Genomic DNA, 18,316 nt, shown 5'->3' with positions numbered 1-18,316 from the left:
GAAGTATTTTCTACCTCAGGCAACTCTAAACAACAACAATGGCTTTTAAGGATGATCGATCATCAGAACTACCGTTAAAAGAGATCCCCGGAGATTTAGGTCTCCCGGTTCTTGGTCCAATATCAGATCGTTACCATTACAACTACTTCCAAGGTCATGCCGAGTTCATCAAGTCTCATATGGAAGAATACAATTCAACTGTTTTTCGAATGAACCTTCTTTTGGCAGAGTTTATCAATGTTCCAGACCCTGAAGTCATTGTTCTAGCTGATGCAGTTAGTTTTCCTATTCTTTTCGATCACTCAAAAGTCGACAAGAAAGACGTTCTTATAGGTAATTATGTGCCCTCAACTTCTTTCACTGGTGGGTATAAAGTCAGTGCTTATTTGGATCCTTCAGATGAAAAACATGGAAAACTTAAAAATCTTTATCTTGACCTATTTGCATCTATACACCATAAAACCATTCAGGTATCTCAAACATGTTTCGCTGCTCTTTTTGATAACCTCGAGTCAGATGTAGCCGTAAAAGGCGAAGCTAATTTCAATACTTACAGTGATGACATGGCTTTCGATTTACTTCTTCGTGTTTTCTTCGATATCGACCCTACAAATCTTGGTAACAAAGGTCCGGCAATGATGAGAAAATGGTTGACTATACAATTTCATTCGATATTGACTCTGGGGTTACCCAAGTGGTTGAGCTGGGTTGAAGATACTCTCTTCCATAGCTTTCCATGTCCCTCATTTCTTGTGAAATCTGATTATCAAAAGATTTATGATGTTGTTTACGCTTCATCTACACCGGTTTTTGATGAAGCCAAGAAGCTTGGTTTATCAAAAGAGGAAACTTGTCATAATCTTGTTTTTATGTCTGGTGCCAATGCTTACGCTGGTTTGAGACCCCTTTTTCGTGTTGTGATGAAATGGTTGTATCTAGGAGGGGAGAAATTACATAAAGATCTTGCTAACGAAATTAGAGCAGTTGTTAAATCTGAAGGCGGAATTGTAACTCTGGCAGCACTTGAGAAAATGCCACTTACCAAATCAGTGGTATTTGAAATTCTTAGGATGGAACCGTCTGCCCCGCATCAGTACGCGAGAGCCAAGGAAGATATGGTAATAAGCAGTCACGATGCCAGTTATCAGGTCAAGAAAGGTGAGGTTCTATTTGGATATCTACCTTTGGCTATTCGGGATCCTAAGGTATTTGAGAATCCAAATGAGTTTATAGGGACTAGATTTATGGGTGAAGAAGGTGAAAAAATGCTCAAGTATGGTTATTGGTTTAACGATCGTCAGACAGTTGATCCCATCCCCGACAATAAACAATGCGCAGGGAAGAACATCGCCCTATTGTTAGCCAGACTTGCGGTGGTAGAGTTTTTCCTACGGTATGACACATTCACGGCAGAGATCGGGAAGAATTATACTGGATCTGCTGTCACTGTTAAGACATTGATTAAAGCAACTAGTAGTAATTGATTTGGGTATACATAATTTACAACACTATGATTGAACGATTTTTTTGGGACCATGGTTTTTTTTGGGGACCATGGTTTTATTTTGGGTAAAGACATTAGAAGTAAATCTAGGTCACCCCTTATCTGGATATTTATATTAACACCTAAATTACCCTCATGATTAATTTTGGGTGATGATTAGTTAGTGTTATGATTAGTGAGATGATTAAGTTAAAGATAATTAGTGAGATTAAAAAATCAGATGATTTTTTTTTAAAGAAGTAGAATTATTGAGAGAGTAAAGTTAGAGAAGATGAAGAAGGAAAACATGAAAAACGATGGATTTTACCAACCACCACCGGAGGAAGGGTATTTGGGTACCCAGGTGTGCTTCAAACTTAGATAATGTTGGTTGAATTGCTCCAAACTTTCAAAAAAAATGAAAATTTTTATGTAGATTTGGGTCAGTTCGGTTACCATATGTCAAGAACATGTAACCGAACACACCTGATAGTGTAGTTCGGTTACGTTTTCCAAACACGCAGGTTACCAAACTCGCTCGTTAATGGAGATTTTGGTCGTACATTGTAATGTTCGGTTACCTAGGATAAAATGGTAGGTAACTGAACTTTGAACTTAACAATTTATTTGGGTACATCTTGTGTGTTCGGTTAGTTCGCAAACTTCAACGCAACCAAGTTCCCAACCGAACTGCAGGTTAAAAGTAACCTAGTGTTAGAAGTTCAGTTGGTTCGCAAACTTCAACATATTTTGCGAATCAACCGAACTGGGCTTATATATGCATATATGCGATTAGGAAAACGTTCGGTTACTACGAAATTTATTTCTTGGCGAATTAGGTAGAGTTCGGTTACGAAGTTTCAAAGGTAGAGTTCGGTTACAAAGAAAACTTAACATTTTTGCGAACAAACCGAACTTGTGGACTTCTCATTATTTTCGTAAACTAAAGTTCGGTGATATCCTTATTTTGCGAAGAAACCGAACTTATGGACTTCTGTTGTTCTAATACAAGGAGTTCGGTTAAAAGTATTTTTTGCGAATCAACCGAACTCTATTGGCTAAGTTCGGTTACTTTGTAGTTTTAAAATTTTTTGCGAAAAAACCGAACTATATTAGCTAAGTTCGGTTATTTTGGAACTCAAGATAGTGGCCACAACAACACAGTTCGGTTAGACTGGATTTGTTTTTTTTTCGGTTCTAACGGTGGAGTTCGGTTACTTTGTAGTTTTAAAAAATTTTGCGAACAGTTCTTCGTGTTCTTCATTTTCAAGAAGTTCGGTTAGTAAACTAGGGTTTTTTGGAAAATCGGCCTAACCGAACATGGTTCTGTAACTCCTACTAAAACCCTATTTTGATGATTTATATTCGATTGAAGCAATCAAAATCAAATTAAAGTGAAGTGAAGGGTTTGTTGGAAAATACCTCCGGAGTGGTCCCATGGCAGAATCAGACTGCGGCTGACGTCTTTTATACTCGATAAAATTATCATGTAACAGAACTTAATTGTGATTGCATTGATGTTGTTACATTTCTTAAATAGGCGGTGGTGGTGGTGGGCGGTGGTGGTGGTAATCGGTGGTTGGTGGTGGTGATAATCGGAGGTGGTGGTGGTGGTAACCGGGGTGGTGGGAGGAGGTGGTGGTTATATATATATATAGATGGTTATTAGGTTGGTTTTAAATTAAATTAGGTTAAGAGTAGGTTAGTCATTTCAACGTTTTAGGACACCCCTTATCACTATAGGGAAGGTGACCTAATAAAAACATGGTCCCCTCAAAAATACCATGGTCCCTAAAAAATCATTCTTATGATTGTTAGTTGTTGGGAGATAAATAATGGCATTAAATGTAATTTTGGGTGTGGCTGTGGGCGTGGGCTTGGTCTTGTTTGCTTAGATTCTCTTTGGATATTGTATTTATTGTTGAATTTTTTATTTGTTTTCTTTATTATGTTTTGATTTTTTAATCCAAAATTACTAGTGTTATCATATTTGCTTAATTGATCGTGCCAATATGTCACAAGTTTGTTGATTAGCCAATGGAAACTGCAAATTCTGGAGTGATCTTTCGTCCCTTCAAAAAGTGGTACTTAACAAAATCCACAAGTCCATAAAAAATGAACACATTTCAAACTGTATAACTCGGCCATTTCCTATTTTGAAAATCAACCGTCGCAAATCAACTAATTTTTAATCGTTAAAGTTAAGATTGGTAGATGGTGAGGTTTGAATGTGTTTATTTTTTTTATGGGTATGTAGAGCCTTGTAATACGAGCATATCTCCAAAATATTACCTTCAAATACGTTACCATATAAGTTTTATTAAGCGAAAAATCACCAAAAGTGTGAGATAGTGTAAAAATAAAAGTGTGAGAAGATCCTCCCACTTTATGGTTTGAGTGTGAAAAAAAAAACATCAAAATATGAAACATCTTACCATTTAGTCTCTAAACCTCCATCTTGATGCTGCTAGGTTCATGATCATTAAGAATTTAGCAATTGGTTATTAACTAGATAGGGAGGTTTCTTTCTCGTAGCCCAAAATAAAATATAGGTTCAAAAAAGAAAATTTTAACTTGGCCCATTTTTGTTAAATATCCATGGATATTAAACCTTTCCAACTTCTTTAGGTTAAAAATGAGGTCTTTGATTAGTAAAATTGATGCAGGGACAAAATCAAAAGGAAAATTTGTTGGTTGGTCCTGGGCCCATATAATTATTTATAGTAGGGTCCAACCGGAATTTTCTTTTATCTGGAGGTCCAAAATTAATTGAAAACATTGAAATGACCATAATACCCTCTACTACCAAATGTGTGCGTGTCTACACCCTTATTATATTGAGTACATATTCACTGCACTACTTACAAATTTGAGTACACATATCTTATATACTTATAAATTCGAGTACATATCTTATGCACTGTTAACTATCAAAATCAACGGCAAGAAGCTTCACTCTCTTAACTGGTTTTTCGTCCAAGTTTTACAAACCCAATCTTTGAATATTCGACCAATGTTTCCATGTTTATCTCAAGTTCTAAATCAAGCTTTTGCCTTTGCCAGACAGCCCTTGTGCACAGCCTCGATCCAAGACTAGCAGCTACACAATACTTGGGCAGAACTTTTGCCCTCTTCACTGATTACTCGCCTCAAACTCTTGTCGAAAGTCTGGTCGAACCCTTGTACAACCAATGTAACCATGGCTGATAACTGCAAAAGACTTACTTGGATTTGTGAATACTGGTTGCACAATCCCTTGTCTGCATTTTTAACATCTCCTACATCTGACATACTAAGCTGGTCGCAGCTGATCTTGAAACTGTGAAGAAATGCTCTTTCCGGCCTTTCTACAAACAACCTGTGTGCAGTTTGCTTATATACAGTTCTGAGCTTGATGTTGAATCCTAAGCTCTTTCAATATCCTTCCCTGCGACAATAATTAAATTACACAAGCATCCACATTTCTAATTCATTCAAAACTCAGAAACATTCATCATCACTTATCATCATAACGGCAGCAACTTGTCTTCTCTTCACTGCCTTCTCTTGGCAGCAAAACGACTTCAAAATCAAACCAAACTCTCCAAAATTGAATACCCAATCTTTATTTCCTTCTCAGCTTCGAGATCCCAGTCCTGATGTCCCTTGATCTTCATTCCAATCAATGACAGACAACAACTCTTTCCCAACTGGTTTCTCGGTATTAATATCTCACTCTGTCGTGTTGTTCTGAGCTTCTGGATCACGCCTTTCCTCCTCAAACACGACCACAAGAACCGTGACTAGTTGCTGGTCGACTTTGTTGGACAACGGTAAACTCTTGGCAGCAGCTCTTCGTATTTTGGTTGTAGACTGATATGAAATGAGCGGAACTGGTCTGAGTGTATTAGGACATAGCTTTGTTGTTGCTGCGTATAAGACTGGACCTTATCACAGCAGGTGACTACCCCGATTAATAAGTGTGACTGCCTTGGCTTCAAATCCATTAGCACCTAGCGTACCCAAAATGATGAATTATGCCTCTTCTCCTCTTCTTTCATGTAACATGACTCCAAAATGCCTGCAAAATAAAACAAACGTAATATACAAAAATACAAGAGAAATAACTAAGAAAAGCATAAAAATTTGACATTCAAAAGATGTATTTAAGGCACTTATCACCCATTACCAATGAAAACTCTTAAGACGTGTAGGCGTTTAGCAAACCATACCAACGAAGAGTAATAATCCTGCAAAATGTTTTCCAGTCTATAAATGATGTACTCAATTTCTTGACAGTACATCTGCACTCAATTTATTCGGTCCTTTCTTTTTCGAAGGCAACAAATAACTATTTCTTGACAGTACTTATACACCCAATTTATTGACAGTATATCTACACTCAGTTCATGTTTTACATCTACAAAAATCATCCTTGAATAAACTCAATTCATACTGTATAATCCAAAAAAAAATCGTTCACGAACCGACACATGAACTGCTTAATAAGCCAATTCCATTACCAACCCAAAAAGATCATATAACCAATGGATAATGCTAAGAAACAAAATTCTTGCTTACCATGACAGTGATTGTGTTACAAAACACAACTAATTCTATCTAAACCTATGTGTAATGCTAAGAAAGGCAAGTCTTCGTTTCACAACTATCAGTACATATTGGATGCACTCATATTTTCAGTGGATTTTAAACATAATAACACGGATTTAATGTTAAGAAAAATATGTACAGGATCCTATCAATGTCCCCATAATGAACAATACTTCACTTAGTCCAACTTGGGTAATTATAGAGTGAATATACTTTAAAAAATGAAACTAAAATCGTTATGGGTTGTCCAGCGGATAGACGACGGTGCTGGTATACTAAGAGAAAAAGGTATCGCAAGGAGATAAACTGTTTATTAGTTGTTTTTTTTTTGGTATTCCTCTATGCGAAAAAAGAAACTTAAGCAAGAGTCTTACGTAGTTGTGTTGATAAGGTGTACCAATCTCTGCTTGTAAGAATGACTTTATGCAACCATATCAACTAGCACGTCTTGTTGAGCCCCCTGCTAAGTGACCAACTGAGATGATCAAAAATTGTATAAGAACTCCAAGCGGATTACTTGGTTATGCTTAGTGCAAAATAATAGTTATGGAGCAAAAAACCAACAGCTACTGTAATGTTCTATGAAGTGTAGACTGTGATTTTTACATAGTGCAACATTTATACACTGATTTCTCGTCAATGTAGCGTGTATAAACTGAATTTTCAGCAGTGCAGCATATACGCACTGCCAAATTATACCAAATGAAGCTGCAAAAACCTTCTACAATACTTATCTGGGAATAATACAGTACATTCATTATGGACTCCATCAAACTCACTAAAAATGCATGAGAATGCAATACATGCATTACACACTCTCATCAAAACACACTAAAAATGCATGAGAATGCAGTACATACATTATGCACACCCATTAAAACACACTTCATAGTAAACAAGATTACATAAACAAGAATATCGAAACACTTACATGTTTGCATTATATCGTCCCAAGAATTTCACCGGAGTTTGATCCTTCAGTGACCATCAGGAAATTCAGGAAATCCCATTATACGCCACGGCCACCACGATCCATTCCTACACCTAACCCGAACTAAAATACCAACAGACAAATCGTTCTCCTTCGACCTATATCCACTAGATGGATTCAAAAACTAAAAATCAATTGCATATCAAAACAAGTAATGAATATAACAAAAGCAAAACAATTCTTTTTCAGTACGCCATATATGCACTGCTGGATTCTTTTGCAGCACTACATATATAGCATACTGATATAAACAGTACATCATATATGCACTGCTGTATCACACCCAAAATCAACTGAAAATAGAATCAACTATAAAAGAATAATCAGAATAAAAAACTTAAGAGCTACCTACCTGAATTATGTTAGTCTCTAGATCCGAATAAGAACAAAGCATGAATCCAACGACAAAGTCCTGCACCAAATTAAAAGAAAGACATATACCAATGCTGATTCATTAGATTATCAAACTGATACTTTTTTTTTACACAAAGCACACACATATACACAAAATTTAGATGTTACACATTTTATAGACATACAACGACCGTATTATATTAAGTACATCACATATGTACTCCTGATTATGAAATTAAAACAACAAGAAAAAGTATGATTTTAACTGGGAAAAAAATAATCTACCAAAAACGGAAAATTATCTCAAATTGACAATCCACCCAATCAAAATAATATCAATTACAAAAACAGATTCATATACAAGAAAAATTCAAAACAAAGAGATGGATTTTACACATCTTAAACATATACAACAATTATAATACCATCAGTACGACATATATGTACTATCGGATCCTGCAACCACGGATCTACAATCAAACATCAACAACTCAGATCTATACAACCAATCTTTAGCTAAAATCACCGAGAAAGGAAATGAGATTACAAATCTAAAAACTTATTGTGAATCGAGTTAGGAATTCAAAGTGCATTTAGTGCTATTAGGGTTTTTGAAACCATAGATTTTTCTGTAAATTCTTATCCAAACTGATAAATCAAGGATTACGACCGAATTAAACAATCAAAATAGATGAACCTTATCTTGTTTGTTGGATTTTATTGATGATTCATTCAATAAAACTCGTCGGTGATGCTTTCAAATGGAGTTTCTTCGATCTTCAACGCAGAGCTGGAGTCGTGGTAAGAGAAAATGAAAATAAAAATGAAAATCTCTTCTTCTAATTTAGTCTTATCATTATTATATACGAAAAGTAATCCAGACATTTATCGAAAATATTTTCCTAGTTTCGCACGTGTACAGGACCAAGTGATAAAAAATTGGGTCCATTTTTCTTCTTTCTTTTAATCATGGACCTCTGGTTATTGGGCTTTAGTGGGTGGACCTGCCACTAACTAATAACACTATAATAGGATCTATAGGTAATTCCTACTTTTAATAACGGATGAGTTTCCTCCCATACCGGGAACTTTCAGATTTTCAAGTCTTTGTTGGGCAGCAAATGTCTATTTATGACCTGAAATTCTGAGTGGGCTTACCCGTAAACTTGCACAAATTGGGTTTCTCTTGCTATCCATAGTGCATGTTCTAACCAAGGTTTTGTGAAAGACTCTGCGTCTATATTTTGTATGTGTTGACTGCTCAAGGATGCAACGTAAATTTTATTTATATGACAAACTGCAAACCAGGCAGCACCTGCAATGGCTCTCAGACCCAATGCACCAAAAAACCTGTCCTGCAGTCAGCCTGTTGCATTTGTTTCTGTACATGGCAATATACATACAAAAGTAAGGAAGCGAGGATGAGCAAAATGTAATGATAGAAGACTTAAAAAGGTATATTACTTCCTTTTGCCTTTACCCTTCTTATCCTTTTCTAATCTTGATTTTTCCTTCTTCTTGCTGTATTTAGCCTTCGATGATACACTGGCCGGAAAAGATCTGATAACAGTATTTGGAGCTATAAGCGTTGCGAAAAAAGGAGCTGACAGTTGTCTCAATCTTGTCTCCATCGTTGGACACTTTCTAATAAGTTCGCCGAATCTTGAAAGGATGGGCTGGATATTCTCCTCTCTGAGACATAACATCAAATGAAAAAAGGTTAGGCTGCTTGGTTTTATACTACAATTGCATATGATCAAGTTTTTCGGACTAAAAATTTCATCTTAAATGTCGACAAACACACACTCAGCATGCATCAAAACTGACCTCGGACAAGAAACTCTGAAGGCAATTAAGAGTTCATTTAATTCAGCAAGCATGATTTCTGTTTCAGTAACGAAGCTACGATCTTCGGCATCAGAAGATGCATTCAGATTCAATTTGGCAATTGCAGCATCAAGAACACGGTTAAGCAACTCTACATTAAACTGCACAGAAGATACTAAACCATTAGAGACACTCTTTTGTTAAACTGCACAGAAGATACTAAACCATTAGAGACACTCTTTTGATACTAGATATCAAAATAAAACGAACAAAAACATTTACGGACCTTCAATGCAAATGGATCCATTGCTAAACTGCCATATGCGCGCCAAACCATCCTGTAACCCCCTTGCAAATCACTAACATGTTCATGCTCATTCTCCATGAACTGTTCCTCTTCAATAAATGAACTGGAAGGTTGAGAACAGTGAATAACATTCTCAATATTGCATGAAGGAACCTTTAGGTGTTCAATCTCCAATTCAACGGCATCTTGCTGTAAACATTCTATTCTCTCAGGGTAAAGTATATTCAATACATCTTGTCTGCACAGAATCAACTCCATGTCTATGAATACAGCATTAACACAGGAAAAGGTTGGGCGATTTTTACCTATATACAGAATCACCAGAGGATTCTCAATGATCTTAAGCACCTCCGCAAATAATTTAGATAATTTGCTGTAATCGACCTCCTTGGATACTCCCCCAAAGGAAAATTTCGATGGTGTTGCAAGGCTCAGGATCTTACGAAATTCCATTGGGAGCAAAGAACATATGTCATCTTTGATGAGTAGATCACAGAGAAGATCAAAATGATTTTCAGCATTGATACAAACTAGACAAACATGGGTAAATAACCTTAAAACAAGAGAAGGATAGTTTTTCTTGGCAGCACCATCAGTTTTCTCAAGCCATTCCAAAGAAAACCTCGTAAGCATATCATGACCAAAGCCCAACAGAAAACCTTCCAAAGATCGTAGTTCTTCCTTTAATCTACTATCTGTTTCTAACTCGGATTTTGAGTTCACTTTCCATCCCTCACATGCAAGTGTTTCCAGGAGAGAAGACTTTGTCGTGAAAAATACAGATTTCCAAGAACTTGCCAAATAAAGGAAGCGCTCCAGAAGATACGAAAAGTGGAAAGGTGACATATAACTTGTTATCTTTCTCAAATTGGGAAAAAAGGTCTTCCCCAAGGAGTTTTTAATTTGCAAGAGAAATGAAGACCTCACAACACTTGAATCAATGTAATCTTTAAACTGCTCAAAGAAGGATCTCCAATGTGGGCTCAAGTCGGAACGATTTACAATCGCCCGATACAGTTCAGCAGGTAGACTCCCAGACACAAATATGAGCATCACCACTTTCCAAATTCGCCCAAGTGACAACCTTCTTTCTGAGGTGATTATTTCCATAATTATGTTTCTGGTAATTTCCGTACAAAGCTCCGTTTTTCTTAGTTTAGTCACATCTTCTGAAAAGATCATTTTTGAGTCTGCAGGACATATAATTTCGAAAAACCGCTGCTTAGAAGACGCCGAGTACTCTAGCAGTGTCTTAGGGGCATCCCAGTTTAAGACCTTCGGTTCCATGAGCCCCTTTGTGACTTCAAACATGTGAAGAGAAGTCGTTACCTGATTAAACATTGAGGAAGACTTTCCAACATAAAACTCATAGAGGCTGTTGAGCTTTTCAACCACATTCATACCAAGACAAGTGACTTCAGAACCCCAGAAACTTTGAGCAGCAGCTACAAACTGGTGAACATCCATTGTAAGCAATTCACCATTTCGGCTAACAGATCTATGACAGATGTCGTTCATCCAAAAGGCATCTGATTTTAGCAATATGTAGATGGAACTGCTATTTTGTACTGTTTTGCAGACACCCAAGTAACTCAGACAAAACTCCTCACAGCCCTTGTAGTCTTTTTCATGTACTGTTCCAATCGAACCAAGGTATGCCAATATGCTTAGAATCTTCTCCCTCCATATATTCCAGAAGTGAATTAAAGTCTGAATTGAGACTCTCTTACGCGAAGTCATAAATGCTGCATGTTCCATAGAACTCAACACAACCATTTCATCATGTTCATAGTTAGCAAGCCTTGCCTTAAGATGGGAATCGAGAATCTTCCGAAGGTATATAATTTCTGCTCCAAAATGACCGAGTCTCTGGGAAGTAGCCAAAAAATCTCCCATCTCTGCTAAGCTGCTATCTTTCTCTGACAATGAGCTAGCCTCCACGCAGATTAACTCATAAAAGTGATCATTTCCTGTCTTTGCCATCAATTTTGATTTTGTCAGAAGCTCCTCTTTGTTTGAGAATTTCTTCAAGGGCCAACCTTTGCTTCCTTTTATCCAAAGAGAGTTGACAAGAACATACAGAAGAATGATCTTTGATGCTTCTACAAAGTGCCCACCCTTTTCCAGTATTTCTGCCCCAAGAAGAAGATCTCCTCTCAGTTTAGCAGAATTGGCAGCCTCCATACTGTTTCCAAACTCGACCTCCAAAACCACGCGCTCATCGAGATAACTATGAGTTTCCAAACAAGTTCGCATTAAGTCCAATGAGTTGAAGGCTCGAACAAACTTCATCATACTGTGTGTATCTTTCACTTGATGGTAGTGAAATGCACATCTCTCCAAAAATTCTTGTTGCAATTCTTCCGGACTTTGGGTTGCATCAGCATCAAATATTCCATCTGCTTTCCATTTCTCTATGAACTGAAGCCCCATTTCCATAAGATTCCCTTTGGCGCAAACAGTAAGGCACTTCATCAAGCAATTGGCCCTAGAATACACTTCGGCCGCAATAGACCAGCATCCAGCAAGAGAAAAACAATCAGCTGCATCCTCTAGCCTTGATTCCTCACATTTGTTGAGATAAATTATACCTAAAAAGACAAGAGAAAATATTTCAGACCTAGTGTGAATTTGATAACTTCAAAAGGAGTTTACGTGTAACTAGGCTTCTGCACTAAATTCTTGGAGATGAATCCCTTTACAGCATCTTCTTTCAGTGTCTAAGTAGTACATAAAATTAGGTTAATATCTTATCAAACTTCGGCTTTTGCTCAAGTAGTGTACATCATTTAACTTACTGGAGGACTAAAAATAAAGATGCACATATAAGAGTACTTGCTCTCTCAAACAATGCTTGCCTACTCTGTGCACAAACACAATCTAATGAAATTTCAACTTGAATGCAACACATCCATCACTCATATGTTAACTGAACACATAAGAATTCTTTTCTTTATCAAAAGTCATAGCGCTTAATAATCAGACATATATCCTACACGATCTAGGGGGGGAGGGTTTGGAGTGTGCCAGCTAGCACCTGCTCCCTGTGGTCAATTGTACTGCGCAAGGCACTGATCCTTTTCTGACGAGTTTGTGGAAATTGGTTAGGCATTGTACAGAATCAAATTCATTTGCTAGAATGTGCTACTTCCTGAGTTCGTTAGAATTTAGGTGGCTGTACGAAAAGCTCACTTGGCATCTCAAGAATTGGTTCACTTTTTTCATAATCTAAAGATAGCAAAGCCTAAGTTCCTCTCTATGTACTTTGATTTATGTAGCTTTTTATTAAGATTTTCTTAAATAACAATAATATAGATAGCCCAAACCTGCCCTTTCGAATTCCTTTAACTGAATAAAGCATTTTGCAGCAATCTCAAACTTTCCAATTGCTTCAAAAATTTCAGCAGCCTCTGTCAGAAACAAGCGAGCCAGTTCAGAGTTTGAACCACTCATTTGGTTAGCAGCAGATCTAAGTCCAGCAGCTTTTGCCCATTTTTCTTTGTATGAATCTCCAGCTCTTTCGAAACACATTGTCACCATATCAAAATTACCCTCATTAAAAAGCTGCAGAGCAGTTGTATAACAAAACATATGACGATCAAATTCATACCCGGAATATTGCTACACAATAGGAACTTTGGGGAAAAATACTCGGGGGCACATGAATGCATGTATGTATAGAATAAATCGCAAGGGATCCAGTTTAGACCTTGATACCGCGAGAACACCACTCTTCTGTGCTGCTTCCAACTCGCATTGTCTGTGCAAGAGATTCATCCAGCTGTCTAACCTGTACGACTCCTAACTTCTTCCAGTAATCAAATATAGGCTTCGAGAATATGTCTATATTTTCATACACCCACAATCTCTGTTTAGCACGAGTAAGAGCCACATACAGTTGCTTTAATTCAGAGCAAAGAATCTTGTGCTTAGCAGAGCAGAAACTTGGAAATGATTTGTGTTCAGTACATTGAAACAAAGCTAGTTCCTCCATGTATCCATAAATGACACGCCACTGATTCTTTAAAGGAGATGTTCCAAAAAAGTTGTACAACAGAACATCCTACATATATGGCAAAATATTAAAACACCGCCTTCTAAGAGGAGAAACAATAAAAGAAACTTCATTTAGATGCAGATTCGGAGCTACTTTGCAAAATGCCCTTATCTGAATTTGAAGACAGGAAATATTTGCAGCTGAATTTAACTATGTTTATTAGTCAGGGATACTATCACTCTTTCACGGTCATACTAAGCAGACGTAACTTCTTATCATATATCATTGCAAATAATGGTAAAAACCATGTTGCCAGCGATACTGCAAAAGGTTCATTAAGATCATCATTTGAAATAAAACCAGAAAGCCTGCGCAATTTTATAAACATGACTGGGCTGCAATGCTGATTTATACCATACATGGATGAACAGGTTACATATCTTCATTTAAAGAGTAAAAATAGCCGACCACTCACCTGAAACTCGAGGCCTTTGCACTCAACTAATGTCAACACAAGGGCTTGCTTTCCAATTTGGTCAGAGACTTCTTTCTTCACAGAATCATCGCGTACTAAAATAACTTGCTCTGCTCCAAACCCAATCAAACTCCTACCAGAACTCCCACTATTTCCAAAAATAGTTACAATTGCATTTTCGGCATTCACGGATTCAAGTAAAACTGGTGCTTCACCATAAATAAGGCTTTTCTCGGGGGTTAAAGAATCAATAGAGAGGGGAAAGAAGTGGTAAAGAAGCTCAATTACGCTCTGGGACAGCTTGAGAATACCTGCATGAGTCCGGAAATTCTGACTCAATTGAAAATAATCAGAAACTGAACAATGTACCTTCTCCTTTGCTTTCCCTTTGATATCACTTCTTGGTTCTGAGATGAATTCATTGTAAAACAAAGATCTTATGTCTTGGAATCGGAATTCAATACCCCTAGCAATAGTTTGAGCTGTATCACCCGAGAAAACAAATCCTTCCTCGAAATTTTGGCAAATATATTTAAACAGAGCAGCCTGTCTCATGGTTAAATCTTGGACCTCATCAACATACACAAAATCCATTTGATCAACCTGATAGCTCCCTTTTCTCAGCCGTCGATGAAGGTCCATGACTAAATCAGCCAAATCAAACTCACCATTCAGCAGCTTCATCTTCTCATAATCAAGAAAAATATCATAAATCATCTCTCTTAAATCCTTGCTTAAGGTAGAAACCCGTCCCTCAGATAGTAACAAATAATTTCCCCGGCCGAGTTTTCCATTAGGAACTGTACCAGCAACCAGCCCACCTTTGATGTGAGACATTATCTCAACAAAAACAGTTGAACAATCCAGTTTCTTGGTCAATTGACAATTGAAATGGGGCCAGTAAACTGTATTGAACCTGTCGTAATTAACCTCCTTTGATCTAATAAAAGCATTTAAGGCAAACGTCCTAGTTGTTCCAGTATTTCCCGCACAAAACTCCCTTACGTCATTAAACTTGTCATAATACGAATTCTCCAGACTTCCATCAAGCATCAGTAAGAATTTCTGGAACGTGATCACAAGTGGGTAGCAATCAAGCGGTAGATTCATGAAAGAATTAGGGATGCTACTGAACTCAGTCATATCATCAATGTCATGCATATCAGTTGACTTATCTTCAACTGAAGATTTCCCGCCGCAGATAAAACTGTAAAAAAAAAAATGATGAAGAAAATAAGCATACACAGATTAGTCTATGTATTAATTATATTAAGTTAACTTGGTTTCCTCAATTATTACCAAAAAAGTCAATCTTCTCCAATATGCAGATAGCAACATATAAATTATTTGATTTGAATCATCTACTATACACACTACGCACCATAAGGTGAAATATTATGAGCAAGCAACTGTTAGTAGGTAAAAGGTTTTGCAAGAAACGTGTTTTTCTATCAATATAAGCTCCACATCCATGTGCACTTTTAGATGTCACATAACGTGCATCGATACCTCTAAAGAATTTGAAGGCGGAACTGAGGAGAGTATAGGATTGGAATAAATGGTTCACCAATAAGCAAACAACAAAATACCCATAAGACAACACCAGGAAATAAACTTACCTTTTCAAATTAGAAATTTGATTCTTGATAGCAGAACACAGTTGAGGGCTGACAGTCACAAACATTTGCCGTAGGACGGGTCCCTTTGTCTCTCCGAGACCCTTTCCCATCCAATACTTTGGGGAAGCAGGGATAGAATTTGCACCCTCGGATAGTCCTTCCGAAGAGAAATAATGTTGCTGCTCCTTTTGAAATAATTTCATGGTTAAGATAGTTGTTTTCCCAGTTCCAGATCTTCCAAGAATAAAACTACTTCTGGGAAAAAGAGTTATTTCCAACTCTTGATCAGTCATTTCAAAAGGAAGATCAAGTTCTCTGCCATCACTTCCTGATAACAAATGGCTCACAACACCAGATGATAAAGAGTAGAATTTTATCAGTAATAGGCTCTCATTCACTTTTGAGTTTTCTAGATAGCTTCTTCCGTCAAATTCTGCAACACTCGACTCACTAGACGACTCAGTTCTTGTGTTATATCGAACAACTTCATTACATGGTTCCCAGATCACTGGCACTTCCATATCCCTACAAAGAGAGGAAGAAATTTAATGACAAGTGAAGAGAATGGAGCCATCAGTTGACTATCACCATACTGGTAATACTAAGAGCAATGTTACCATACATACCCATCAGCATTTTTCTCTTTACAGCGGTTGATGAAATCGTCTGTATACATACTAAAAATGCCATCAAGACGCTTAACAAGTTTCGGCATCTCCTCCAGAGGTAAGATATCCCATATCTTTAACACTTGGACATAGCTTGAATACTTCACAATGTCGACAGCAGAAATAACATATAGTCGTCCAACCTTAAACTGTTTCACGAGCTGCAAGGAGTTTCCACCAATAGAGTCTACCTTTTTGGGGCTCCAGCCATTGGAAAGCTTAAGCAACAAACTGATAACAGACTTTTGGGTCTGAAATGATTTCAATCTCATGAACGATTTTCTAAAGTTATCACTGAACAAAACCTGCAGAAATCAAGACAACGAAATGCCAAAGCAAATGAAGGTTCAGTATTCCAAACAAAACTCTTCGAATAAAGAATAACCGAACATTCAGGAATCTACCTTCCACTTTGCAGTTTTGAAGAGTATGCTATCTCCATTCAACAAGTCATCCAACTGATCAAGTTCTTTCTTGGCTTTCACTGCTGCTTTAGCTAGGTCTTTATCTTCACCAGCATTGAATAAACAATGCCGATCTTTGGCATCAGAAACTAACGCGCTCCAGCAAGATCCACTTCGAAGCAGAGTTTTCCCATCACCCAAAACCCAAAGACAACGCCTGCAGTGACAACATACAACAAGAAAACAAAGTCACAACTTCACATACCCTTGCAAATACTAATTATTCTTGAGCAAAGCCCACAAGTTTACCGTGCCCTGGTCAAAGCAACATTAGATCGCTGAAGATTAGATAGGAATCCAATAGATCCTTCCTTGTTAGATCTGACAGTAGAGATTATTATGATATCCTCTTCGCCACCTTGGAAGCCATCTACAGACTTCACCCTCACGGCGAAGTATTTGAGCTTCTCATATTTGTGACCAAGTTTCTCTTGAATTGCAGCAACTTGAGCAGCATATGGGGATATTATTCCAATCGTTAGCTTCTCTTTTGTGCCATCCCATGCTGGAATAGCAAAACCTTCATTACGATTACTTTAAAGAAAAGAAATCATGGGAAACAGACATTCGGTATACGGAAATGTAATGCAATTATAAACTCACAGTAACCGTACCTCTAAAAAGCTTGCTTACAATCTTCAGAATAATTGCAACTTCCACCATATTTTTCCTGCTATGTGCAACATTGTCTTGTTCATCTCTTCCATCAGAAGTGCTTATAAACGAGTATGGACCAAACATTGGTCCTTGAAGATAGTGTCTTTCGTAACTTTTACAGAGGACATTGGGAGCATCTAAAATCTGGTTCCGATAAAAGTTGGCGTTTGAGAAAGCACTTATTTTAGGATGCATTCTGTACTGAATGTTTAGAAGGTGCTTTGAATGTCCCAATGAACTCAGCCTCTCAAATAGACTTCTCCCAAATCCAGCTTCATCAGAAACCTAAACAATGCTTGAAGAGAGTTAATACATCATACATATGCAATTCCTACGAGGAGCAATTTTTGAAGGCTAATTTTACAGAACCAAGCAGTGTACAAATATTTACCTTGCTAGCAACCATGGCTGGTAGCTGACACTCGTCACCAATTAGAATAGCATGCTGTACGCCTTTAAGTTGCATGGGTATCGCTGACTCACACTCTCTTAACTGTGCAGCTTCGTCAATAACCAACAAGTTCAGTGGATCCATTTCTACTCTATGCAGAGTATATGAGCTAGACACTGTGCAGAAGATGAGCGAGGCAGATTGAAAGCAAAACTGCCATACCAAATTTCTGTTCATACTCTCTGGAAGGACATGAGCAAGAGACTGACAAACAGATCTTAGAGCATCAATGCATTCATTTCTGATCTTGTACAGCTGAGCAGAAGTACAAGACGTATATGCTTCACTCTTATGCTTATGGGAAGAATCAACAACTTCTCCATGTGTAAAGAGCATCTCTATTTCTTTACCATTAGAATCATTCCGAGACAGAAGACTTCCAAGAGAATCAAGCAAATTAAGAAGGTGTACCATGCCCTCAAAATTATGCTGC

The 18,316-nt window shown here is 37.4% G+C and overlaps 2 protein-coding genes across 4 annotated transcripts; one reads left to right on the top strand and one right to left on the bottom strand.

Annotated features, from left to right (window-relative positions):
- Positions 1-292: 292 nt before the first annotated feature.
- Positions 293-1,486, top strand: LOC113354071 (allene oxide synthase 2, chloroplastic-like). The gene has a single exon (XM_026597513.1). The coding sequence runs from the start codon at positions 564-566 to the stop codon at positions 1,482-1,484; it is 921 nt and encodes a 306-aa protein (XP_026453298.1). The 5' UTR covers positions 293-563; the 3' UTR covers positions 1,485-1,486.
- Positions 1,487-4,285: 2,799 nt separating this feature from the next.
- LOC113349347 lies at positions 4,286-18,310 on the bottom strand. 3 transcript variants are annotated; one of them, XM_026593319.1, is made up of 17 exons: positions 17,824-18,310; positions 17,390-17,717; positions 17,025-17,280; positions 16,716-16,932; positions 16,270-16,616; positions 15,644-16,168; positions 14,025-15,231; positions 13,262-13,615; positions 12,879-13,116; positions 9,532-12,143; positions 9,246-9,406; positions 8,899-9,110; positions 8,116-8,799; positions 7,417-7,476; positions 7,005-7,171; positions 6,448-6,548; positions 4,286-5,543 (listed from the first exon to the last, which is right to left on the bottom strand). In XM_026593319.1, the coding sequence occupies exons 1-13, from the start codon at positions 18,295-18,297 to the stop codon at positions 8,780-8,782; spliced, it is 6,951 nt and encodes a 2,316-aa protein (XP_026449104.1). In that variant the 5' UTR covers positions 18,298-18,310; the 3' UTR covers positions 4,286-5,543; positions 6,448-6,548; positions 7,005-7,171; positions 7,417-7,476; positions 8,116-8,779. The 3 variants fall into 3 exon arrangements, with proteins under 3 accessions (XP_026449104.1, XP_026449105.1, XP_026449106.1); XM_026593320.1 differs by lacking the exons at positions 4,286-5,543; positions 6,448-6,548; positions 7,005-7,171; positions 7,417-7,476; positions 8,116-8,799 and having other exon boundaries at positions 8,952-9,110; positions 9,532-9,655; positions 9,858-12,143; XM_026593321.1 differs by lacking the exons at positions 4,286-5,543; positions 6,448-6,548; positions 7,005-7,171; ... (2 more) ...; positions 8,899-9,110; positions 9,246-9,406 and having other exon boundaries at positions 9,578-9,741; positions 9,858-12,143.
- Positions 18,311-18,316: the final 6 nt, after the last annotated feature.

This window comes from Papaver somniferum, chromosome 2 (genome assembly GCF_003573695.1).
Source record: "Papaver somniferum cultivar HN1 chromosome 2, ASM357369v1, whole genome shotgun sequence".
Lineage (NCBI taxonomy): Eukaryota > Viridiplantae > Streptophyta > Magnoliopsida > Ranunculales > Papaveraceae > Papaver > Papaver somniferum.
Note: the sequence above shows the minus strand (reverse complement) of the source record. Positions and strands in the feature narration are given on the sequence as shown.

Coding starts and splice junctions, on each gene's coding strand:
- LOC113354071 (XM_026597513.1), top strand. CDS start 564: ATGGCTTTCGATTTACTTCTTCGTGTTTTCTTCGATATCGACCCTACA.
- LOC113349347 (XM_026593319.1), bottom strand. CDS start 18,297: ATGGTACACCTTCTTAATTTGCTTGATTCTCTTGGAAGTCTTCTGTCT. Junction 17,718..17,823: donor CAGCCATGGTTGCTAGCAAG/GTAAATATTTGT, acceptor AGCATTGTTTAG/GTTTCTGATGAAGCTGGATT. Junction 16,617..16,715: donor TCAAAACTGCAAAGTGGAAG/GTAGATTCCTGA, acceptor TGATTTCTGCAG/GTTTTGTTCAGTGATAACTT.